Source organism: Molothrus ater, chromosome 7 (genome assembly GCF_012460135.2).
Source record: "Molothrus ater isolate BHLD 08-10-18 breed brown headed cowbird chromosome 7, BPBGC_Mater_1.1, whole genome shotgun sequence".
Taxonomy (NCBI): Eukaryota; Metazoa; Chordata; class Aves; order Passeriformes; family Icteridae; genus Molothrus; species Molothrus ater.
The window spans coordinates 5,649,104-5,675,657 of record NC_050484.2 but is presented as its reverse complement, the minus strand read 5'-3'; the positions used below and the strand labels follow the sequence as shown (position 1 = coordinate 5,675,657).

At 44.3% G+C, this 26,554-nt stretch overlaps 1 protein-coding gene across 1 annotated transcript in view; it reads right to left on the bottom strand.

Annotated features, from left to right (window-relative positions):
* Nucleotides 1-9,348: 9,348 nt before the first annotated feature.
* Nucleotides 9,349-26,554, bottom strand: part of ADARB1 (adenosine deaminase RNA specific B1) — a 63,510-nt gene continuing 46,304 nt past the window's right edge. The window contains exons 9-11 of the mRNA XM_036386690.2: nt 19,181-19,362; nt 13,808-13,986; nt 9,349-11,774 (exon numbers count right to left, since the gene is read on the bottom strand). Of these exons, the coding sequence (XP_036242583.1) occupies nt 11,598-11,774; nt 13,808-13,986; nt 19,181-19,362 (538 nt within the window). The 3' untranslated portion in view covers nt 9,349-11,597. The remainder of the gene's footprint in view (nt 11,775-13,807; nt 13,987-19,180; nt 19,363-26,554) is intronic.

Sequence of the window (26,554 nt, the reverse complement as noted above, 5' to 3'; positions counted from 1 at the left end):
ATTGGAGCAATATTTAGAAGTCTGAAGTACTGCTGAATTAACCTATTTAATAGACTCATCTTTGTCCGTTTTTCTACTTCTCTGCAAAAAAGCACCTCAAGTCAGTTCTGAAGAGCTGCCACACGGTGGAGGTAAAAGGCCATAATTGGAAAAGGAGAGGCACACACGAGTCACTGGAACATTCTGTCTCCCTTTCATGTTAGTGAAAGTGAATTTCCAAAATTAATCTCACTCGCTTTGAAAGTTACCAGAAAGCTGAACTAAGGAGGGGTGGAAGGGGAAAAAGGAGGGGAAAAAATAAACATCAAGATTTTATGCCAAAAATAGCTTAAATAGTAGGGAAATTACCATTGAAACAATTGAACAAACCCTTTTTCAAATTAAAACCTGTGCAGATCTATATACCAAAGAATCAGATACCTGAGGAACATGTTTGTGAAACAGACAACAGAAAATAAATATTCATAAAATTCTATAATACTACAAAAAGTGTCATGGCCAGTCTTACAAGAAACCCCATGTAAGTAAACTCAGAACTGCCTTTCCTGAGCATCCTCCCAGCACCGGCTGAAGCCCTTAACTTTGGTTTTAATTGATAAATGTAAATCACATCCAGCCACAGGCAGAAGAGAATCCTTCCTCCCTGCAAAGCAGCAGGTACACTGTTAACATGCTGTAAAATCTGGATTTTTAAATGCAACTCTACCTGACAGCAGCAGCTTTCCTGGAAAAGGTTGGCTTGAGGACCTTCCAAGCACTCCAGAGATTTTTTTTTTTCACTGGTGTACTTGTCAACACATGGACCCTGTACATCCAGGTAATTAATAACAATCTTCATGAAATTTAAAGAAAAAAAGAAAAGAAAAAAAGAGGGAAAAGAGGGAAAAGAGGGAAAAGAGGGAAAAGAGGGAAAAGAGGGAAAAGAGGGAAAAGAGGGAAAAGAGGGAAAAGAGGGAAAAGAGGGAAAAGAGGGAAAAGAGGGAAAAGAGGGAAAAGAGGGAAAAGAGGGAAAAGAGGGAAAAGAGGGAAAAGAGGGAAAAGAGGGAAAAGAGGGAAAAGAGGGAAAAGAGGGAAAAGAGGGAAAAGAGGGAAAAGAGGGAAAAGAGGGAAAAGAGGGAAAAGAGGGAAAAGAGGGAAAAGAGGGAAAAGAGGGAAAAGAGGGAAAAGAGGGAAAAGAGGGAAAAGAGGGAAAAGAGGGAAAAGAGGGAAAAGAGGGAAAAGAGGGAAAAGAGGGAAAAGAGGGAAAAGAGGGAAAAGAGGGAAAAGAGGGAAAAGAGGGAAAAGAGGGAAAAGAGGAAAAAGAGGAAAAAAGAAAAAAAAAGAAAAAAAAAGGAAAAAAAAAAAAAAAGAAAAAAAAGAAAATCCAAACTGGGCTTTTTGGGGAGCAAAGAGCCCAATCTGTTGGCCAAACTCTCCTTTTAGGGAATTTTTCTGCCTCCTTGGGGCTCAGGAGAAGACATTACCAGGAAACTTGCACAGCCTCACAGGGCCTTGGGATAATTATTATTATTGGCTGTAATTTTGCTGTGTGCACCAGCAAAGCCCCAAGGAGAAGCCCAAGGGTGTGGGGAGATTGTGGAAGGCTTTAGGAGGGGAGGTGGTGTTCTGGCTCTGAGAGTGGCAAGATTTTGTGGGTTTGGACCATGGGATGATCTGTGCAATGCCAGGGCTGTTTGTGCCCTACAGGATTCACCTTTATCAGTGAGGAAAATAACTTGGGCCTCATAAGTTGGCAGGATCCATCAAAAGAACACCACTGTGTTATTATTATCCCATAGGTTATTAAGGAAAATCTCTGGCTCCTTGCTTTTATAGATAACTTGAGCTTCCAGCTGTTAGCTGGGACTATCACAAACAGACTCAAAGCAGCTCCAGGAGATTCAGGTAAAATTGAGCTGGCAGCCTGAACGTGCTCCCCAGGCTCAGTGTTAGCCCAGTGATAACAGATTAGAAGGAACAATTAACTCCCATTGGGATAGAGAGATCCTGACAGAGAGATCCTGATGGATCAGTGCACTTGAGAATCACCCACCAAATGAAATCTCTAGCAAGGACAAATGCTGGATTCTGCTCTTAAATTGCTGCAATTCTGGATGTACATCCAAACTGGGGGACAAGCTCCTCACCAGGAGGAACTGGAACACACAAGTTGCACTGGGTTTGGCTGGAAGAGTTTGTTGGTTTTTTGTTCAGATTTGAGACCAAAGCAGTGTTGACAAGAGCAATGTTTCACTGCTGCTGAGCAGCACTTGCACAGCATCAGGGCCTTCTGTTTCTCACTCTGCACCTGCAAGGGAGTGGGTGGCTTTGTTTGGATGGTGAAGGAACAGAGGCTGGTAAGATCATCTTTATCTTTCCATCAGGTGTCCTGTCCTGCTGTAAGAGGAATCAGGGAGGATTCTTTTTGGTATTCCTCAGATGGAAATAAAGCACAAATGTGGCAGTATTATATGTGAGAAGCTGAGAATTCTCTGTATCTGAGAATCCACCACTGATAAACGTCTCTGCTGAAGAGGGAATAAGAAAGAGAGAAGGGAAAATCGTGGAAGCTTTCTCTGCCCTGGCTGGCTGTCAGGTGAAACCTCCCTGGGACAGGGCTCCCCCCTCCATTTTCTGCCTCCTTAACATGTGGCACATGTTAGGGCTTTCAGCACAGCCCCTGTAGTAATTTTCCATCCCATGTCACAAAATAGATTCATAAAATATGTTGAGGCATAAATAAAAGTTAAATTGGCCCCTCTCATCAGGGTCTGGTTTGTAATACAAACATTTGTCCTGCCACAGTCCTGGCTGAGTGGTCCAAGCTCCCCCTGTCCCAGAGCTGTAGAAGCCAACCCCTGCTACCACACAGGGCTGCTGCTGAACCCCACCTTTTTGGATGGTTCATCTTTTCTTGTGTGGTACAAACAGCCAGAAGTGACAGCTGCCAGAAGATTGCCATGATTTCCACTGCAGCCATGGAAAAAGCACATTCACCTTCAAAAGCAGCCTGGCTGGCTGCACAGCCATCCAAGGAGGACAATGTCACTTGAGGCTCACCCCTCTGTGGCTCATGAGAGATTTAACTATTTCCAGCCATGTACCTGAGGCACTGAAGAGAGGGGCATGAACACCCTTTTATTTTTCCTGCAAAAAGAGGAGCACAGCCCTGCTGGGTCCTAGGAAGCCTCAGTGGTGTGGGGCCATGTGAGGAGAGGCCTCAGTGAATTGAGAGGTGCCTGTGCAGCCACACATCTCACCCTCTGCTGTCCTCTCCAAGAGCGTGATGGGTCACCACTCTAGTTTGACCCCTGTAGGCACAGCCCCCCTAAAAGCATTTACCTCTTATTGGCATCCCTTAGGGCCCTTTTGGGGTCAGCTCATCTTACTGGTGTGAGGTTCAACAGAACTGCTCCAAAGGCTGCTTGCCCCATGGCAGAAGTGCCAGTGGCTGCAGCAGAAATGCTGCCAAGCTGTCTTCTTCACATGCTGGCACCCTTGCCAAGCTTGGGATGATGCCCCTCGTGGCTGGGACTATTTTGGTTTGTTTTCCAAAAGCACACAGTCATTGCTGTGTGCCATCTGAAGTAGCTGCTGTTACAGATCTTTGCTTGAACAACTCAGTGGGAGCATTGGCTGGGCCATCACTTCAGGCACATGGCCACGTCCTCAGAAATTCTGCACTTTGCCTGACATGCAAATCTCCTGGTTTGCAGACCCCACTTCAGCACTTCAGGCTCTGGGAGGGAGATAATTGACATTTTCAGCAGCTGCAGTACACATGTCAGGGCTGATCTCTCAGTGGGAGGAGCAGAATCAGCAGCAGGTCCCACCTGTGTTACCACTGTGGCAGGGCAAACTGCAGGGATTCTGGCCATTTGCAAAGCCTTAGAACTAAAATTCAGAGCCCAACTTTTCCATGAGGGTTGTGATAGAGAGTGATAAAAAACCCCATTAAAACTTACCTCCAAACCCACAGGCTTCCAATAGTGCTTCCAATAATTCACCACTCAGCTCTCCCATCATCTTCCCATCTGCTACAAATTACAGATTTCCAAGCAAAACAGAATAACCACAACTTTACCTGCAGGGGAGGAGCTCCTGCACCTTCCCTTGCTGCCCCAGGCACCCCCCCTTTCCCTTTGCTGCCCCTGGAGATCACTGCCCTCTACCAACAGCTGAACCTGGTGCAATTAATCCTGGTGGGCTTTGTCAGCTGGCTGGACAAGCCCAGTGCCACAGGAACACGCCCTAGCCAGGAGCTGCTCTTGGCACTGCTGCCTCTCCATGTGGTGCCCTTATCCAGCATCCTCCAAACTGTGGCTGTGCAAGTGCTCGGTGTCAGTACCACAGATGCAATCAGGTTGGAAAAGGCCTCACAAGTCATCCAGCCCAGCCTAAACCCATCAAGCCAGAAACCACTTTGATGCTGACAGAGCTTCATTTAGAACATTCCTTGCTGTTGTCCTAGAAAAGGCCACAGAATCACAGAATATTCCAAGCTGAAGGGACCTACAAGGATCATCAGAGCTTACAGGGGGTCTTTCTGAACAGGTGCATCACCCAAGCAGGGATCTCTCATCTTACCCCTGCTCCCAGTCAGAAACTGATCTGATAAGGCAGATGATGGGGTCAGCAAACACCAGCCTGAAGGCTATTATCCATGATGGTCCCACAAAGCAGCAGGCTGTGGAGCAGTTCTGGAGCAGGACTGTCTTGGATCTGACTCTTTCTTAAGATGCATTTCTTCTATGCAAGGTAAGGTGCTGCTTCCAGAGTGGCAGATCCAGAGGGCTCCCTGCCCTTCCTGAGCCAGTGCTGCATTGGACCTGAGCTGGCATTTCTGGCTGCTAATGAGACCAGGTCTCTCCAGAAGCATCCTCTGAGCAGGATCCAAGCGTAGCGCATTTGGACCAGACCTTCCTGCTCTGCTGGGACAGGTGCTGCTGCAGGTGACCATCGGGTGTCTGGGCTCCTGCTGTGCCAGCACTGGGGAGCTGGGTGCCCTCCTTGGGCAGTGCTGGCACCCACAGGGCTCACCAGCTCAGGGCTGCCACCACGGGCAGGGTCCAAACCAACAGCACACACGTGCTGGGCTGATAACCCTGGTGACCACCTACGGGTTTTGGGGATCCCGCTTGGGATTTGGGTGCAAAATGCCAGTTTTAAAACACGCCAGAGGGGGCACAGGCCTTCTCAGACCCTGACACAGGCCATGTGCCCACACTGGAGGCACAGACCTGTCACTTGCCCTCCCCTTTCCCATGCTCTTACCAGCTCTTCAGGACAGAACCAAAGCCACCACCTGAAGGACATGCCCAGTATCTTGTGACATTTCACTTGTTTTGCTGTGACTAGCAACACTGATATGAAAAAAATAATAATGAAACTTAGCAATTATATAGCTCTTTATATTTTGAAATCTCTGTACAAACATTACTTAAACAAAGCAAGGTAGTATGCAAAACAGTCATTGCTTAAAATAATCGACCAAGGGGTTGTGCTTCAGCAGTGACACTGGGAGAAGGACAAGAATGCTGGAAGGAAAGTGGCAAACCAGAGGTATAACAAGGTCTCCTCTTCAAATCTGGGGTTATGAATGGAGAAAGTGTCAAGGACAGTATCTGAAAGTGTTCTTTAATAACCTTACACCAGGTAGGTAAAGCTGATGTGTTTGCACTGTCACACAGGGAAGAGTAACTGCTTAATGCAAATAATATACAGCAATATCATACACAGGGATGTATAAATACATATTCACGCACACACACATTGGATCTTAAACTTGTTGAGGACATCTCAGCCAAACTGCAACAAAAATGGTACTGGTATGATAGTGATGAAGATATTAAAAACATAAAAACACAGTAGTGACACCAACTGTGGAGCTCCCCCTCCAGAGAACAGGTATTACTTAAACTGTTCTATCTGCTGAGGCTGGCTGTAAACACAGCTCTCAATTCCTCTCTTCTGGAATGACTGAAGAAAACAAAACACAGCTACCCACAAAACTCACTGCTGCAAACACAGATGCTGTTGGTACAATTTATGGCCCATTCATTAACAGGTAGAGGGAGAGGCCTTTGGCTGAAAGGTGCAGAAAAACACAGTACATGGACATGATCCAACAAGGAATGTGTGCCCTCCCTGGTCCCCAGAGCCCTGCCAGCTTCAGGATTCCAGCCCCAGCTCAGTTCCTGCAGCCCCCTGATGATTGGTTTGTATTATTCCCAGCTAGAAGAAGCTATGGAAAAAGCAGTTTTATAAGGGAAGCCCCATATAGGTCCGAGCACATGACACCAGTGGATGCACTGAGGGAAAACTGCCAGAGCTCACCCCATTTTAGGGACAAACACCTGCCTAGGGATGAACCCCCCCATCCTGCAGCTCCAAACACCAAGCCTGCCTGCCCAGAGACCCACACAACTTCTCCCATGGGGAATCAAGCCAAAACTGCTGCAAATACTCCAGCTGTTTGCACAAAGGAAGAGCAGCAAGCCCAACGAGGCTCAAAAGCCTCAGATGGACACACAAAAACCTCTGTGCCTCTGCTAGCTTTAGCCCCAGCATAAACATGACCTCCTCTCCCAAGAGGAGCACACAAAGTCCAGGTGGAAACATTTAAGGTCAAGTGAAAAAACTTGGTATTAGAAAACAAATAAAGAAATGGACAAAGAAACCCAACAAAAACCACGCAGTGATTCTGAGACAGAACAGTTCTATTTTATACATTTTATTTCTGTGGGGTTTTAGGTTTTAAATAAGGTGAGAGATTTTTGTTCTGACTCTCTACCTGAATTGCAGCTCTCTTTCCTTTTTAGTAAACTTTGGGATAATTTTCACAGTGGACAGTTAATGATGATGAAATTGGAAAGAATTCAAAGTGCAGCTTCTCTGCAAGCATCAGCCTTCCAAACATCAATTTAAGGAATGGAAATAAAACTATTTTGAAAACCACTGATATCTTAAAAAACTCAAAATTTTAACTATGTGGTGACCATGACTAAGCAGTTCATAGAACACATTCTCAATTCCTAGCTGGTCATTTTTCTAAAACCAGACCTCGGTTTCCAAAGGCAGCACCTACTCCATGACACAGGCTCTGCCTCACACTCCCAAACACTCAGAACCAACAGCTTTAACTTGTGCACACTTGCTCTGAGAGCACAGTGAGTTGTGGGGTTTTCCTTGGCTACATGAACTCTTGGACATCACAAAATCATGGAATGGTTTGGAATAACCTTAAAGTTCATCCAGTTCCAGCCCCCTGCCATGGATAGAGACATGTCTCACTATCCCAGGTTGCTCCAAGTCCCATCCAATCTGATCTTGAACACTTCCAGGGATGGGGCAGCTCCCCTGGGCACCCTGTGCCAGGGCCTCCCCACCCTCACAGGGAAAAAACTCTTCCCAATATCCAGTCAAAATCTAACCTCCATTAGTTTATAGCCATGCCTGTTACCCTGGCACTCCAGGGCTCTCCAGCTCTCTTGGAGCCCCTCTAGGCACTGGAAGAGGCTCCAAGTCCTCCCCAGAGGTTCTCTTTTGGTGAACAGCCCTGCCTCAGCATATGCCACAGCAATGTCACAGTGAGACAGCCACCATACACAGAGCATCACCACACAGTATCAGAAAGCTTCAGAGTAACTCCTCACCCCTTCAGAAGGCTTCAGGCACCTGCCCACACACAGTAACACCAGGGCACCTCAGCAGGCTGCAAGCATCTGCCCTTCTTGTTCTTCAGCCCAGCCTTTTATCCCCTCCTGTTGATGCCCTGCACCTGTGTGCCCTCTGTTCCCTTTGGTGGTTGCTCAGTGCCCCTGGGCACTCCATGGCTCGTTCCCTTCAATAGCATTCACCTGTCCTGCACAGCTGAGCCCACTGGGGATGAGCCCCAATCACCCCAAACTGTGCCCAGAGCACAGCCCCACTCCCAATCACCCCAAACTGTGCCCACACCACAGCCCCACTGCCAATCACCCCAAACTGTGCCCAGAGCACAGCCCCACTGCCAATCACCCCAAACTGTGCCTGCACCACAGCCCCACTGCCAATCACCCCAAACTGTGCCCAGAGCACAGCCCCACTGCCAATCACCCCAAACTGTGCCCAGAGCACAGCCCCACTGCCAATCACCCCAAACTGTGCCTGCACCACAGCCCCACTGCCAATCACCCCAAACTGTGCCCAGAGCACAGCCCCACTGCCAATCACCCCAAACTGTGCCCACACCACAGCCCCACTGCCAATCACCCCAAACTGTGCCTGCACCACAGCCCCACTGCCAATCACCCCAAACTGTGCCCAGAGCACAGCCCCACTGCCAATCACCCCAAACTGTGCCCACACCACAGCCCCACTGCCAATCACCCCAAACTGTGCCCAGAGCACAGCCCCACTGCCAATCACCCCAAACTGTGCCCAGAGCTCTGTCTCCAGAGCTGGACTGATGAAAAGCAACCCCAGTTCCCTGCTCCTGAGCCTTTCAGCTGCTAGTTCTCTTAGATTTAGAGGAACTGCACACAAAAACCTTGCACTCCAGAGCTGCCTGTGCAGTAACCAGCCATGAAAAGATTTCTCCAAGACAAGGAGAATATGAGAATTGCCAGCTGTACAGAAAGCCCACTGCTGTAAATCCCTAAGGCAGCAGCAGAGTCACTCTTCCCATCCCCAGCTGCTCCAGGGGCAGAGCCAGCTGGACATCCCCACTGCTAACAAGCTCCTACACAACAACACTCACACAATCAATAAGAATAATCTACAGTTATTACCAGTCCTGAGTACAGCCATAAGCAAGATTTCAAGTGTTAACCTTTAGGCCCAGATTTTCTTAAAATGATCCTGCAGAACATATACATATATATATATTTATTTTTTTAAACATCTATATTTAAAATTATCTATTTACCTAACCTATAAAACTTTACTACAAGCCAGACTGCCATCTGGAGAAAAAAACACCTTAAATTCAATTTCAAGTATTCATCAACATTAAAGTTGTTACTCTAAGTCCTTTGAAGATCCTGAGACAAACACTCAATTATAATTATGTAAATATTCAAATAATTATATAAATATTCAATCAAATATAAGGGAAAAAAAATAAAAAGTAAAGGAATAGAAGCAGCTCCCAGAGCAGCAGCACAACCTCCCTAGGCCAGCTCCCACCCACCCAGCCCAGGATTTCCAGAGCCCTCAGCCTCCAAAAGTTGATCTCCTACAAAATTTGGCAGCTGCCAGAAGCTGAGTTGTCTGATCTTTTTTGCAGCCATTAGAGATAATATACATGGCAATCCCTCAGTGACACTGATTTCCAGGGAGCTCTCCTTACTTCCTTCCACTGTGAACTGCACAAAAAGGAACAAGGGATTGAAGGAAGCCAAGGAGTTTTTATTGCCTCCCAGAAGACAGACATGGATTGCAGACAACCCTGGACAACTTATTTTTAAAATCCCAGAATTACCAACAAGAGGACTCTTCCTCACAAATAACCTGACACAACTCCTTTGTCGAAAGATTTTGGCATGGAACTTATTTCCATTATAGTTTAATGTTAATAGTTCATTCCAACAGCTAAAAACTATGTCTATAATACTATTGAAATATTTTGTTCATATTTTTGACTTAATTAAAAAAAATAGTTTGAGCTACTACTTTCCTAGTCCTCAAAAAAATTCAGGGAGACGCCAACTTATGAATGAGTCCCTTAAAAATGTGTATTTCAGCTGAGAGCAGTAATGACTCCAAGGAAACACACACAGCTTGACCACCTTTTCCTCAGAAAAAGAAACATGTTCACACACTCAGCTACAGCCCCAAACAACTTCTGCAGCGTGATCAAGACAAGGTCAATCCCAAGACTGGTGCCCCAGAGCCTGCAGAATCTGACCACAGAGAACTGAACTCCTTTGTTTTGGAAGAGGTCAGTCTGCACCTCAGTTGGATGATGACTCCAAGGGCCTTGCTGGGCCTGCAGAGACCAAGGGAGTGCTCTCAGCTTTAATGAGAACCTGGCAGGGTGAGTGAAGCCACCGCAAAGGTGAATTAGCCCAGCCCTTCTACTGCAGCTTCCCCCCCAGCATCTGGAAAAGGCAGCAACCTCCAGAAGCACCAATTCCCTGAGAGGACCCTGGGTCACAGCCTCTCTTGTATTCCCAGGGGAATGTTTGCTGTTATCCACAGCACCAGCCCAATGCACTGCTCGCACCTCAGTGTCTTCCTCCCAAGACATGAGCCCAGAGACTCAAACTCAAGCACAAGTGATTTTCAGGTCTGACCAGGTTTTGAAGCTGAGAACAGGCTCCTACTCGAGCAGAAATGTCTGAGCATTCATGGCTGGCCGGAAGTGGGTTTACACCAAAGTCTTCAACACCCCAAGGACCTGCTGACCCCAGGGGTGCAGGGGCTGAGGTGCTCCTCTACACTGCAGTTAATCAAACCTCAGGATCTTGCTTCCATCCTACAGTTTTACATAAAGCAGAAGTGTCCACACCTTCAGGAAAAACACCTTTTAAAGGAATAGTCAGAACAGATGGACACACATTTGAGGGCAACTTACCTAATGATGCCCATCACACATGTAAAGCCCAAAGGCAAAAGGGAATCTCAGACACAACAATTTGGCTGAAAGCAGATATAACTCACAGGAAATAAGTTTTAAGAATTGGTTTCTCTGTTACAAGAGTTTCTAGAGGAGAGCAATTAATACCCAACAAGTAGTCACTGGTTTTGGCAACTCAGGCTTGGTGCCCTTAAAATGAGCAGATTTTCTTAAAGCTGTTACATTGCTGTTACAGTTAAGATTGTATTCAGATGAGTTCCTGGGATACACAAATCATCTACTTCTAAACAGGCTTCTGCATGTTATAGACTAAACTTCTTAACTGACAAATAATTATTTTGATGTTTCCAGTTTACAATGGTTAAAAAAATGAAGACTTCACAATGGGTATAAATGGGAGGTAAATGTATTTTTAAAAACAGAATAAAAAGCTGCATGTTAAAAACTGGCTCACAGACTAATAAATACATACATCAAAGACATGAAATTTTCAGCAGCTGGTTTTAAAGAGCAAGGAATTGGGAAAAAAACTAGCTGTCCAGACTCCATTCCGCCTCTGTGGTCTATGTACTAAAAATATCTGCAGTTGAAAAACAAGTTAACAGAGGAGTAGAATCAGCTTTGTCACCTATTTTCTTTTTTAAAAATTAAGCTACTTCCTAAAAGTGTGGTGTAAAACCTAGAGAAACTATTAATTTCTTCATGCACTTGATGACATTGAATTAAAAAAGAAATTATTTTAACCCAGAAAAAATGAGTCATTGTATACAGTAAGGACAGCCTTACTGCAAGTTTTCTACAGTAAAAGTATTTCTAGAAATACACCAGAAATTACTTTCCTATAACAAAATATACAATTATGTGTTGCATCATCATTGAGTTTCAATACTTAGGCAAAACAGAAACAGCTACTGTGAAGTTTCAAAGAAAACCCAAAGAAACCCAACTCCAAAGAGCAGAAAGATGTTTTGACGGCTGTGGAGATGCCAGAAAGCAACGCCGGACACCAGGAATCTCCAGAACAACTCCCCTTCCCCAGTGATGTGCAGTTTGTGAATCAGACTGTGAGAGAAAACTGATCCTGTTCTATGGGCTTCTCCACCCAGGCTCCAAGTCCAGCCTTCAGGAATGCTTTAAACAAACACTCTTTAGCAGTTTGATACTCCGTGGCTCCTTGCTTGGTGTCGTGGTACAGGTTGGGCTTGAGGATCTTGGAGCGCAAGCTGGAGGAAAGCTGTGGGGTTCAGAGACAAGACAAGGAGAGAAACAAGACTCCATTAAGCCAAACAGCACCAAAGTGACTGAGTTATTTAAACAGCTAATATTAAAATAAGGTAAGGATCTATCAAACAAAATGTTGAGGCCAAAAAGCCACAGGCATACTTACTGGAAGTTTTTTTTCTGAGAGTAAAGAGTGAAACCTCAGCAGTGAAAATGGGATCATCCTTCCAAATAAATTAAAATGCAAAGGCAAGCTCAAAGGAGACAACATCCTTTGCCTACTCAGCTATAAACCAAGGAATATGCATTTTGGACCAGACAGCATCACATTAAAAACTAAGTTAACAAACACATTGCTTTTCTCTGTTACTGCATGAGGCAGCAGCTACCTGACCTCAAGCTACACCAGGGGAGGTCTAGATTAGATATTAGGGAAAAAAATTTCACTGAAAGGGTTGTAAAGCATTGGAAGAGGCTGTCCAGGGAAGCAGTGGGGTCACCAGCCCAGGGTGCTAGAGGACATGGTTTAACATGAACATGGTGGTGGTGCTGCGTTGATGGCTGGACTTGACCATCTTAAGGGTCTTTTCCAGCCTTAATGATTCTGTGGCTCTAACAGGAGGCTCAGCTTAAAACAGGCTGAGATACTTGGGAATTCATTAGATATTAGGGAATTAGATATTAGGGAATTCATTAGATACTGGGGAATTGGATATTAGGGAAGTCATTAGATATTAGGGAAACACGAGGCTCAGCTTAAAACAGGCTGAGCTGTTAGGGAATACATTAAATATTAGAGAATTAGATACTAGGGAAAAAACATTCACTGAAAGGGCTGTAAAGCATTGGAAGAGGCTGCCCAGGGAATCAGTGGGTTCACCATCCCTGGAACTGTTCAAATAATGCACGTATGTGGTGTTAGAGGACATGGTTTAATGTGAACATGGTGGTGGTGCTGCATTGATGGCTGGACTTGACCATCTTAAGGGTCTTTTCCAGCCTTAATGATTCTGTGGCTCAGCTTAAAACAAGCTGAGATACTAGGGAATTAATTAGCTATTAGGGAATTAGATATTAGGGAATTCATTAGATATTGGCAAATTAGATATTAGGGGATTCATTAGATAGTAGGGAATTCATTAGATAGTAGGGAATTCATTAGATAGTAGGGAAAACACGAGGCTCAGCTTAAAACAGGCTGAGCTATTAGGGAATACATTAAATATTAGAGAATTAGATACTAGGGAAAAAACATTCCCTGAAAGGGTTGTAAAGCATTGGAAGAGGCTGCCCAGGGAAGCAGTGGGGTCACCAGCCCTGGGGATGTGGTGCTAGAGGGCATGGTTTAACACGAACATGGTGCTGGTGCTGGGTTGATGGCTGGACTTGACCATCTTAAGGGTCTTTTCCAGCCCAAAACTGGCTGAGATACTAGGGAATTCATTAGATAATAGGGAATTAGATATTAGGGAATTCATTAATTATCAGGGAAAACATTAGGTTCAGCTTAAAACAGGCCGAGGTATTAGGGAATTCATTAGATATTAGAGAATTAGATATTAGCGAATTGGATATTAGGGATTTCATTAGATATTAGGGTATTCATTAGATATTAGGGAATTCATATAGATATTAGGGAATTCATATAGATATTAGGGAATACACAAGGCTCAGCTTAAAACAGGCTGAAGTATTAGGGAATTCATTAGATATTAGAGAATTAGATACTAGGGAAAAAACATTCACTGAAAGGGCTGTAAAGCATTGGAAGAGGCTGCCCAGGGAAGCAGTGGGGTCACCAGCCCTGGGGATGTGGTGCTAGAGGGCATGGTTTAACATGAACATGGTGCTGGTGCTGCGTTGATGGCTGGACTTGGCCATCTCAAGGGTCTTTTCCAGCCTCAATGGTTCTGTGGCTCTGACAGGAGGCTCAGCTTGTACCAGGCTGAGGAAGCACAGAGGCACAGTACTTGTGTGAGTGCAGCAAGGCCATGCAGGTGTTTCCCTGAGCCCTGAGCAGAGGCACAAGTGCCCCTGGGGCCGTACCTTGGCGTGGATGCGCATCCAGCGGCTGTAGAAGGCGTGCTTGCAGAGGCGCGACGCGCGGCCCATCTCGTCCTTGCCCGTGGTGGCATTAATGACCTCCAGGCCTGAGTCTCCCACTGTCCAGTTCACACTGAAGTTTGGGGCTTTCCCTGGCTGGCGGGCCTCTGCGTTGCTGATACCTGAAAGAAAAGTGGTGTTTAATGATGATAATAAACACAAATGCTTGACTTTTGGTTTTGTGTTGGGAGGGTGAACAGTCTTAGAAGATCTTTTATTTTGAGGGCTCTCTCCTGCAGATTTCTCACCCACTCACAGAGTGACATCTCACTCTCATTCTGGCTAAAGTGGTCTCTAGTTCTGTCCCTCCCAGCAGGGCAAGTGTGCACTGCTGGAAGAAGCAGCCTCCTTGGCAGAGGGGGTCATGGAGAGCTCTGTGGCAGGAGTTCATGGGGTTCACCTCACTTCCAAATAACTATGAACCCTGGAAATGCTCATGGCCAGGTTGGATGGGGCTTGGAGCAACCTGGGATAGTGGAAGATGTCCCTGCCCATGGCAAGGGGTGAACTGAGATGGGCTTGACAGTCCCTTCCAACACAAACCATCCTGTGTTTCTACTGAAAGCGAGCCCCATGCCCAGCACCCTCCACAAAGCCAGAACTGGCAGATATTTGAGTCTTCCAGCACAAATCCACTGTATTCCAGCTGACTCCCCACTCCACAGGCTCAGTGCTGCACACTGAGCCCAGAGACAGGGAACCACAGGATTCCAAACAGGACTCAAATCACTTTGCTCAGGTGTTAAATGAGGTTAACGTCTTCCAACTATGGCTCTACCTGCAGGGATGGAGAAGCAAAGCCACCACAATCCAACCCAAGTGCAAATCCAGTCTGGCTGCCTGCCCAGGGCAGGATTTATTCCCCACAACACCCCAGTGCCCAAAGATGGACTAGACACAATCAAGGTCACAGCAGCTACTGCCATGCATGAGTGACTCCTCAGACATTGCAGGGGTGGCAAAACTCTATTTAAAATGTCTCAGTCACCTCACCAGGACAGAACAAAGCACTGGGGCCATTTCTTCTTTCTAGTAAATATAAATCCCACTTTTACTTTAGGGCAGCTCCCACCAAGAACCTATTTCACTGTTAGGCCAGGTCCTACACTTAATAAAATCTAAAGAATTTGTGGAAATTGAGCATGAGCAACACAGCAGGATGCATTTCTGGCTGATATCTGGAACACAATCCAATAAAGCTGGGCACTTGGGAGCAGGACTGGCTCACCTGGCTCAGTCTCATGGCACCTCTGAGCCCAGCACTGAGAGTGGGCAAGGTCAGAATGACCCAGCAAAATTCGGTTTGCTTCCTATCATCAATTCCTCATTTAATAAACAAAGAAAGAGTTGAAATATAAACCACTGAAGCTGTTGTATTTTTACCCTTGGTTTGGATCAATCTTGTCACTATGACTGATAAGAAATAATTAACTGAATAATAATAGAAAATAACCTATTATTCCCCTTTTTCTTAAAATATAAGCTGAAAAAAATGAGAATTGGCACAAAAGCTGGTTTTACCAAAAGTACTGAAGCAAAAGTGGTAAGAAATTGATGCCACATGACAATTCTTGGTCTTTTTTTTTCCTTTAATGACATCTATGCTGCTACCTTTTCTTTGATTTCATACACTATTAAACAAGTACAGGGATCAGACAGAGGTCATCAAGTACTTCCAAAACACTTGTGATATCACAACCAGTCCCACAAGCAAATCAAATAGAGATGAGAAAGCTGAACATCCAGCATGCACTACATTTCCATTGCAATTATATTATTCTATTCCTTGGTTTTGAATGAATTGTTTTTTCTTTAAAACCACCAAAACCAGCCCAGATTTAGAATTTCAAATAGATTTAATTAATAACAACCCATTCAGCTGCTTATTTGCATGCAAGAACCCTGGAGAGATGTCAAAGGAGTCCCTGATGGTGGATCACAAGTAGCAGGGGCAGGGAATAAAGGTCATCTCAAAATCAAGGCATTTGATAAAACTTTAGGTGGGTCATATCTTCTCCCTCAAAATCTAGACATGAGTATAGCACAATATGCTGAGATCAGAAACAGAAAAGAAATTTAGGATAGAAAGTCAAATATTTTAGTCTTCTTTGAAAGCTAATAGAACTACATCTATTTAGAGAACCTTGCTCAGAACTTATTGTTGAGTATTATTACAAAGGGATATAACAAACAAAAGCAAAGGTCACAGCTCTTTGTGCCACTGCTTATATAAACAATAAAGCTTGACAGTTCTTTGAGGAGAGAGCTAAAACAAGCTTCATGAAAAAGGACACAAAGCTGAAAAACACCAATGTGAACAGGAGGATAAGGTACCAAGGGAACGGGCAAATAAAAAAAAAAATCACCAGAAGTTCTGCTGAAGGATTTATTTTTGTCTACCTTAAAAACAAATTCACTAACACTTGGATAAAGATGACCTCTTTGGGAAGAGTGAACACAGCTGGAGAACCTCCATCTCAGGGCAGACCTGGGATGTGGGGGGGAAGAAAACTGAGGTAGGATCATTGATGACACTAAATTACTTTTAAACAGCAATAAGAGGAGCAATAGCAAAAAAGTAGCATAAAAAACCTCCCATACTGGGTGTCTAGGCAATAAAAAGAGAGATTAAATTCTTCACAGATAAATATAAAGCAACACATATCAAGAAAAAACCCAAAGCAATCTTGCACAAGGAGTGCTGGACTTGGAGCTCTCTATTAGCATTCAGGAATGAGATTTTAGTTCCTAATATATAGTCCTACCAAAAGGCCAGGTCAGTCACCAACAGCAATCAAAGAGAACATCAGGAATTATCAGTGAAGTGAACAGAATATATGCCACTACATGGACTAGTATTGCTGCTTTACCCTGAATATATCAGCTACTGCCCTGGTCTCACTAGCACAAAAATGGGGCTGCAAAATCATCCTTTACGTGAAAGGGTCTCTGTGCAAGGAGCAACAAAGGAGACTAAGGCACCTCAGCTTGCAAAAAACAGGATTTATGTAGGAAGGAATATCTCAGAGGTATAGAAAACAGTGTCATGACCACTGCTTATGGCCTGGATCTCACAGAGCACTCAGGAATATCTAACTGAGGAAATTAGCAGAAAGGAAGTTTCTCTGCACAAACTTTGGCACATTCCACAGTCCTCCTTTCTCAAGGAGGCTGTGGATGACAAAAAGTTGAAAGCATTTAAAAAAATGGAACCAGGAATGAGCAACTGAAAGATGTGTTAAGGATTTCTACAAAGATCTCAGTCCCTGACTCAGACTTCAGGCCAGGTGAACTCCTGCATGCCCATCTCCCACAGTGGCTCCCCCTCAAAAAGAGTTTTTGCAGGTCACCCTGCAGATGGGCAACTTGATATTGGCTGATTTATCCAAGCACCCTCACTCTGACTGAGAAATCCATTTTTTTTTCAGATTATTCTACAAATTGACAAGATTCAAACCTGTCTTCTCTTCAAGCCACTTCTCAGAGAGAGCTCAACTGCCCTCAAAAGCTGGATCCTGCAACCAAGGCTTCCAAGAGTCAGCACAGGAGGGAGTTTTCTATGGAGAGATTTCCTGCATCCCTCAGCTGAAAAACACCTGCTCTGGTATGCATGTTCCCCACTGGAACTGAATATATGGGGATGTGTTAGTGGTGGACAGGGCAGTGCTGGGCTCATGGTTGGATTCAATGATCTTGGGGGTCTTTTACAACCTTAATGATTCTATGACTCAATCTGCTGCCAAAAGGGCTAAATCAAAGTCTCTTATAAAGAAACAAAGATTATAAACAGACAGTTTTTAGCAGTACAAACAGTACCTCAAAATAATTTTGACTTACTGCAGGTGCCCCAGCAGACATGAAATTTGCTGTATTAGAGGAAGAAAATCTGTTTTTACAGTGCTTTCTCAGCTAAACAGGCAGGACAGTGGGGCAACACAAGTATTTCTGTTCTAGTTCACTCTGTTGGTGCAAATAAATCTCAGTGTGTGTGTACAAGAAAGAACACAGAGCTGGAGACAGGTATTTCTGCCATGCTTCTTCTAGTTAAGAATACACTGAAAAATATGTGAATCCAAGAGCACGTGGGCAGCTACACAAGTGCCCCAGCTGAATCTAACAGCAGAGGTCAGAAAATCAGCTTTCAAGACTTAACCAGTAACAGAAAATACATCAACATAGTTCTCTGCCCAAGCTCCTAAAGAACCTTGCTGTACAATTTTGAGATGTGTATTTTTGTGAAAACTCCACAGCTGAGAACATTTCCAGACTCTCTCTCTGCTGCACAGCAAGTCCTGGCTCAACTGTTTAAACAGATGGTTCTCTTTCATGGGAAATAGATGATAGCACCATTGCAGAAAGATGATTTTCAAGACGACAAGGTACTGTTACATGCTGTGAAAAGGATAACAAAAATGCTTCTCACCCTGCCACAAACCTGCTGTCTTGAAGGACTGATAAAAATTCCCCAAAATCAGGCAGAAACAGTCCATACATGAAGCTATTAGATATTTGGTACGGAGTGTTGCAACTGTTACTTACTTGCTAATATAAGGACAAATATGTTATTTAATATTTTTATACATTCTAGTTCAGGGAATCCTTATTACCTTTCTTACCTAAAGAAATACTCATTGTTGACAATGCTCTTTTCCCCACTCCCTCCCTAAATCTTTTTTAAAAATTCACGTCAAACTTTCAACATGCTTTAAAATTATGAGCTGCTTTTTCTTCCCTGGAAAATAAACACATGCCAAAAGCTAACCTCTACAGAACAAAGCAATAAACACAGTGAGTGAGAGAGAGGATGAGATTTCAGTTTTAAAGCTTTCAGAGCATTACTGAAACAAGCCATTTTAGAATTTAAGACAGGTGAGGTGTTATCTCCGTCCATTCTGAGTTGATAATTAACCTAAAAATTGTGAATCATGTTGGCGCACTGATGGATGAAGGGACCACTCAACAAAACTCTGCAGTGCAAGAGAAGTGACAGTGAGTGCTAACACACTATTCCACGGGTGGGAGGAGATTTCCCTAAGCCTTCAACTCTGCTCACATCTCCCTGGGCATGCTCCAGACAGGCACGGTGTGAAAACTCACCCCAAAGTTTCATCCCCCAGCTCTTTCCAACTTTTAAAGGTCCTTGCTATGGTATTTCTGACTGGGTGTCTGTATTATGTTTGGACCACAGCTTCTCTATTGCAAGCAGCAAGCAGTTTACTCACAGCACACAGTTTGCAAGGTTTTGAGAACTACAAAATCACAATGCTACTGGAACAGACTTCGTTACCGGCACGGCCTTCTCCATTAGATACTTGCCACTAAGTAAAGGTCTGTTGAGTGTATAAAGAGGTGGTAGATCTTCTATCTCTGCTATCCTCTGGTAAACGGCTCTGGATAGATGATCCCCATGATATAAACTCCCCAAGATGATGCTAGAGAAGTAAATTGGCTCCACAAAGAGGCTAAGTAAGGCTCCTTGAATACCCAATACGTTCCACCTAAGAGGGAGGGAAAAACAAAACAAAACAAAAAACAAAAAAACACTTTCTTTTTAATGAAACAAGTAACATCTGCCAGACATAACAGCAGTTAATCACAATGGACCAGACTTTCAACCCTTCCTCCTGACTAGCACATGACCATGGTAGCATAAGCTGTGACACCTGCCAGAATTTCAGAGATCAGCTTAGGGGATACTCAGTGTAATCCTGAGTAAAATGACCTAAAACAGGAGCAGACTCTGTAACTTGTACCCCTGCTAACATGTCTGGTGATGCATTTTCCAGCACTCTAATGCCAGAGATGGACAGGATCATTCAATGGGAGAAAGCCAAACTGAGAATTTATCCACCAGAAACAGTAGCTGATATCTGCAGAAGACACCTGGCAAGGAGAAGAGCATCCTTCCCAGAGCACAAGAAGGATTCTCTGCAAGACCTCCATACCTCACCACCAGGAGGAAAGGCCTGTCCTTCAAACCCTGGCCCCAGTGGCCACACCCTGCTGACAGAAAGGGCATGTGCACTGGCCTTTGAGCAGGGACAAAACTGACTATGAAAACTGAAAACATGCAAGGAATGCATACAATCCTTGCTCCCTTTAGACACTTCACAGATTCCAAACATAAATCCCTGTCTGGGCACTGTGGGTTACACTGGATCAGGTCTGGGATATAGAATGCCTAGGAGCAAAATCCTGATCGTGATATTGGTTTTTTTAAATTGTGCTCATTTAATAAAGTTTTAGCTCTCAGTGTCTCTGTAACTGTCACACAAAATGCTTTTGAAAACCTCAACATCTCCTGCAGAGTATTTTCACTGCCTTGCTCTGAGGAATGCTGAGGCACTATGAACATAGCATATTTCAGTCTTGGAACCCAGCATGGTTTGGCTTGCAAGGGACCTTAAACAAAATCTAGTTTCAAACCCTGCCATGTGCAGGGCTACCTTCCACTACCCCAGGCTGCTCCAAGCCCTGTCCAACCTGGAGCTGGAGTCCAACTGCAAAAGCCAGACACAAGCAGCAGGAAAAGGTTCCTTTGGTGCTTGGATGAAACAGGAGCACAGAATGGTTGTCCTTATTAAAAAGCCCATGCTATACCAGGCTGCAAGGTTCTCCTAGGAAGCCAGGGAATTCAGATGCTGCTAACAGTGTTTCCTGCAGTTTTAGGCTAGGAACTCCACACCACAACTGTTTCAGTGCTGCAATAACTGAACTACACTTCAGGACTTGCAACATGCTTCTTTTTTTAATATCAAACTGGTAAAACAAAGATTATAATCCAAAGAAACTATTTCTTTGCATACCTTTAGTGATGGTGAAAATGGGGGCAATATTCATTAATTTACTCACCCATCATTAAAAAACCTGGCCTTAATAAGTGAATAAAAACACTGTGCTAATATATGAGGTGTATTTTACATGGAATAAAGGCATATTTTTAAAAGACTGAGAACACAATCAGCAACCAAGTGTCAGAGTAAAGATTTCAAGTGAACATTGTTGCTTCCCAGGACCAATATGCCTTTCTGACTGCTACAGACACAGGTAATACTATGGAAGAAACATCTGGAAAGAGAATTCAAGACTGAGCATTGCAAAGACAAGGCACATCCCATTTCACATTACATGATCAGTGTTCAAGTGATGATAGAAATTTTACAACAGGCCAAAGCACTCCTCTGGCAAGCCCTTACTTCCTAAATAAACCCCCAGCCAGACCCTTTTCCTTACTTCTGACTTGAGTATTTCCAGAGCTCATGTTTTGCTGCTTCCTCCCACAGCTGGTGACCTTCTGTGGTGCAGAAAATGAAAGCTGACATTTGCCTTGTGAAGCTCTGATGAGAGGAGGATGAGGAGTGAGGAGAGCTGAGCAAGCCTCTGCAGAGAGGACTGTATGAACTGATGTTATATGTGAACTGTATGAGCAGTTTTTCTGGGCTGTGCTGAATCCCCTCTGGCCCCCCAGCACACACTCTGGGCTCAGAGCAGTGGGCTGTGCAAGCACTGCACAAACCACTCACACAACCAAAACTCCTCATGTTCAGTGGGCATGCAGATGGTTTATAAAACTAGCTTTAAATCTCATGGTTATAATAGAAGAACATCTACTTCTCTACAGAAATGTATTGTTGTATCAGAAACTGGTTATAGTGCAGAGACAAACACAAAACCCAAAAGAATCACATAATCACTAAGGCTGGACAAGGCCTCTACAATCATCAAGTCCAACCACTAAACCCTGTCCAGTACAATCCTGTTCACCACTGTTCCCAGGTGCCACACCCACACACCTTCTGGACACTTCCAGGGACACCCCACCACTTCCCTGGGCACCCTGTTCCAGTGCCTGGCCAAATTTTTCCCCAATATCCAAGCTGAACCTCACCTGGCACAGCTTGAGGCCATTTCCTCTGGTCCTGTCCCTTGAGACCAACCCTCAGCTAACTCTGCCCGACCACCAGGGAGGTGAGGAGAGCAAGGAGGTCACACCCCTGAGCCTCCTTTCCTTCAGGCTGAGCTCCCCCAGATCCCTCAGCCTCTCCCTGGCACATTTATGGTTGTGTGCTGCAGATCATAGCAGAGTGAAAGAAAGGACTGCAGGGAGACTTGCTTCTTGTTCCTTTTTTATCCTGTACTTCTGTCAAGCAGTAATATCTCACTTCCATCAGCATGTACACTCCAACAACTTTTATGAATATAAACTGAGAAGGAACCACCACCACACATCAGTTTTCAAAAGGCCACAAGCATCACCTCCAGAAGTGGTAAAACTGCCTCATCCTCCAGCTTACAAACACAGACTGTCAGAACTCACACCAACAACTGCTGCCAAAATAGCATTAACCTTTACTGAAAGTAACATTTCTTTTGAAATTAAGGGGCCAAATGCTGCATTTCACTACAAACCATGCAGTGCAGAGCAGAAAAAGCAAAATGCACTGCAGAAAACTTCAAGTCAGTGTTGTCTTTCCAGTGGAGCATTTAAACAATGGATTTTTTTTTCTTCACATTAAAAATAGCACCAGAAAAGAGTTAAGTAAGTGAAGTGACCCAAGTCTAGCTTACAAACCCAAACCTGGGTGCTAAAGAATGAGCATGAACAGAACACAGGAATGCTGCCATCACATCCACAGATACTGAAATGCCTCAAGTGAGGCATGTAAAGCTGAGAGTTACAGATGGGAAAGAACACCCAGGGAAACTCTCCCAGTGTAAACCTTCTCACTGGAAACACCTGCAATGCTTGTCTAAGGTAAGCAAAAAAAATTGTCTTATGACAGTATTTAACATATCCTGAGTGTTCTGGTTTTAAGTTACCACTAAGAATTTTTTCTGACAACCTTCAAAAACTTTACCTTAAAGTAATGACATTTAAAGTGCAAGCTCTTAGACTGGTATAAACAGCCACAAGATTTACATTCAAACTGCTAACATTTAAACAGAGGTGCCCTGATCTGAGCTGGGGTACAGCTAATTGTGGTTCCTTCACTGTTGGAGTAGAAGGACAGGGTTGGGAAATGCTCCTTCAAACCAGTACATCCCAACACCTTTGCATGCTCATCCCCAGGCTTGGCCTTTGCAGATCCATGGACATGGGCTGTGTTCAATTCCTGTCAATTTACACAGAGGAATTTACTCTCTGTGTACTGTGCTCACCTGATGTCTTATAGATCAGCACCTCAATGGGAAAAATCTGAATTTTATCAGTTTGTCAAACTCACTGGTTTTCTTATTCTATAAGCACTGCTGTTATATCTTGTTCATAACAGTCTGGAGGATGGATGCCCTTCCTCAACCTTTCTGCTTGCTCTCAAGCACACTGCACTAAAAAAAGAGGGTGGCGAAAGCAGAGACTGACACCAAATCAAGAGGAGTCCTCTCCTTGCTATGTTGGACCACCATCTGCTGAGGGGTATCTACAGTGGGTTCCTAAAAGGTCTGTGGATTTCTTCATGAAATGCAGCTGATTTCACAGCTCTTGACACATGAGAAGGCAAGCAAAATTTAACTCTCAGCAACCCTTTCACAGCGTGCTGGTAGCACATCTTGCCAAAAATAAAACCAGTTAAAAACACACATGCCAGGTAAAAACTCTCCTCTGAACTTTCCAAATGGAAAAGGTACAGAAATTCTGTTATTCCCATTATTTTTGACAAAAGGCAGGATTGAGGGAGGCCTAACAGCAGTAAGTCATCAAACTTCATATTAATATCAAACATCTTAGTTACTGATTTTCATGCAGAGAGGAGCATAGGGCAGGGGAGTCCCTATGTGTGACCCACAATGGTGTCCATATGGAACTAGTGCCAAAATTCATCTCAGGAAAATAAAAGTCCTGCGACTACTCAAACAAGGCAAAACCTGACAAGTGCTTACAGTTCAAAGAGCTTCTCATACCAATATTATTTATAAACAACAAATCACTATGAGGAAATGAAAATTATTTAGTTGGCACTTCATTTGTCACAAGTTTCTACTTGCAACTGATGGCAAGTGAGAGAAGGTGTCATCGTGGAAGATGTAGCACTAGCCCAGAAACCACTTCTCTTTGTGGTAGCACAACTTTAAACCTGATTTCTCTTTGTCTCCTAAAGAGATTAATTGTCTGTGACCACTCCTCTTCAAGAGCCACAGTTGTACACAGGCAGCAGTATCTTTACAAGGAGTGAGAGCTTCTCTTAAATCAAGTGGCTGGGTCAGCAGCCCACACTACAAACCTCATGTGCAGGAAGTCTCTGGTCTTTGACAGTGGCTCTTTTCACAACACCATTTTAGATTTGCAGTTACAGACATGAAAAAGTCCTCCCCTTGCAGCTGCACTGAGACAGGTAACCACACAGCTCTGACTTGCCCCAGCTTTTTTGGCATTGCCTGGATTTGCTGCCTGCATGTTACTGGAGACTGAAACGTTATAGTTTATGATTTCAACATCTTCATGAAGAACCTTTGCCTATTACAGCAAAACTGCATAAAAGCTGCAGAGAAAACCACCAAAACCCTGAATAGGGTCCTGGACTGCACATTGATGAGATCAAGTGACTCAGGTCTGGGCTGGGGGATGAAGAAGACATTCACAGAGGGATCAAGCTGAGCACAGCTTGTGGCTGGAGAGCACAAACCTGGGGCCATCAGCTGCCAGGCTGGCACAGACCCTGCACCAAAGGCAGGAGGGAGGAGAGGTTTTGGGTGTGTGGTGAAAAAGCCTCTGCTCAGAGGCAGTGAATGCCATCCTCTGCTGTGCAGAGCTCAGCTGTGGAGCCTTCACCCCAGGAGAAGCTGCAAGACAGCTGAGGGGGTGTCATGGTCCATCAAAGGCCCCCCAAAGCAGTCCCCAGACCCTGCACCAGAGCACTGCACGTGCTGCAGCACATCCAGAGTCCTGCAAGGAACAGTGTCCAACTGGCCCCCTGCAAGGGAGGCATGTGGGCATTCCCACCTGCCCAAAACTTCCATTCATCCACTGCATTCTGTACCTCTCAGGGCTGCAGGGGACCCTCAGCACCAAGACCAGATGGAGGGGAGCAACGAGGCATCACTGGGACCAGAGTGATACACTCCTACCTAATCCCTGTCACTCTCCCCCTACCCCCATACACACTTCTTTCTCTATTTCTTTCTTTCCTCTTTCTTTCTCATTGCCTCTTTTACTATTAAACAAAACATATCAATTTTTTGGCACCAAGAGCTAACCTCTTTTGGTTTTAATCATGTTTTTTTGGTATTGTTTGAACATTCAAAGTTCTGTCCCTTTTATACACAGAGACTTAGTTTTCTTTGTTCTTCTTGGTTTAAACCAGATTGTAACATATGTGAGCTTAGCTGAGAGGTTCCATAATGGTACACCTTGGGTAGTCATTTCTAAACACCTGCCTCAGGTATTTCACCCAAGTGCCACAAAGCCACCATGCACTGCAATTCACATCAGCTACTGCCACTGGGTTAAGAACTGGTGAGGAGAAATGCTCACTATTGGGGAAAAAGAGAAAGACTGAGTTACAAATGTCTGTTTGGATTTCCCACTCTGAATGAGCACAAAACAAGGCCAGTGAATGGGTGTGTGATGTTCTTTCAGACAAAATATCAGAAAAATATTTTCTCTTCTCTAAAGTAGAAGAGAATGAATGACCTCCCTTTTAACAACTCAACTGAGAAAAGTTTTTCTCAGCTCCTAGAGCTTTTCTAAGAAACTGTGTGATAAGGAATTTTGTGCTCAGCAGGACATTAGCCATTAACTGGAATGTTTGCTGAGAAGCTAAGTAATTATTTGAAACCAAAAATATGGGCAGAAAAACACATCAAAAGAAAAATGACAAAAATCAACATTGTGAAGTACCATGGCACCAGGCCAGCACACATTTAAAACAAATGCATGTATATAATAAATGTTAACTCTGGTCAGAAAACACCCTAACCCCTTACTGCAGAGCCACCAAGCTCTAACACACCAGGACAATCCTGCTTTAATGCTTCCAGTCCAGGTGGGATTACACTCATGGCCCTCCCACGTTTCTCACAACTGTTCCTGGATGTTCCTAGCAGGTCTAGGAGGGTGCTGGGCAGCACACTGCAGCAAAGCACTCAAAGGCTGGAAACAGCCACTTGGATGATCCAGATAATCCACAGAGATGAGGCACTTCAGGTACAAGTGGTTTGATACAACTGCTGTCCCACACCCCAAATTCATCCACGTCTTTCCCAGGCTGTGACTTGTGAACCTCTGGGAAAGCTCAGTGGAATTCCTGGGTCTGAGGCATTCTGGAGGACCCAGAATGCTGGACACTATGGAGCAAGGCACTCTTTCAAATGCAAATGGACAAAACATGTCAGGGCAATGTTTAAAAAAAAAAAAAGATGAAAATCTGGGCCTCCTTACCCGTCATAAAGTCTTTGTTCTGTGTCAAGGGGTTCTATTTGCTTCCTTCACTGGCACAAACAAAATTACTCCCATTAGCCCCAAGGAGAGGTGACAGCTAGCTATGGAAGCAAGAAATGGATTCTGTTCTGCATCACACAAAATCAACAAAAGAGTCAAATGTGTTCTAGCTCAACAACTGGCTTTTTTTTTATATTTGCAATGACAATGTGATAAAAGAACGTGGTTGGGAAAAGCCCCTGGCATGAAATTGGGGATTTATTTGATGAATTTTACTGAAAGTATTATAAAAGAAGCCAAAATGTCATTTTTGT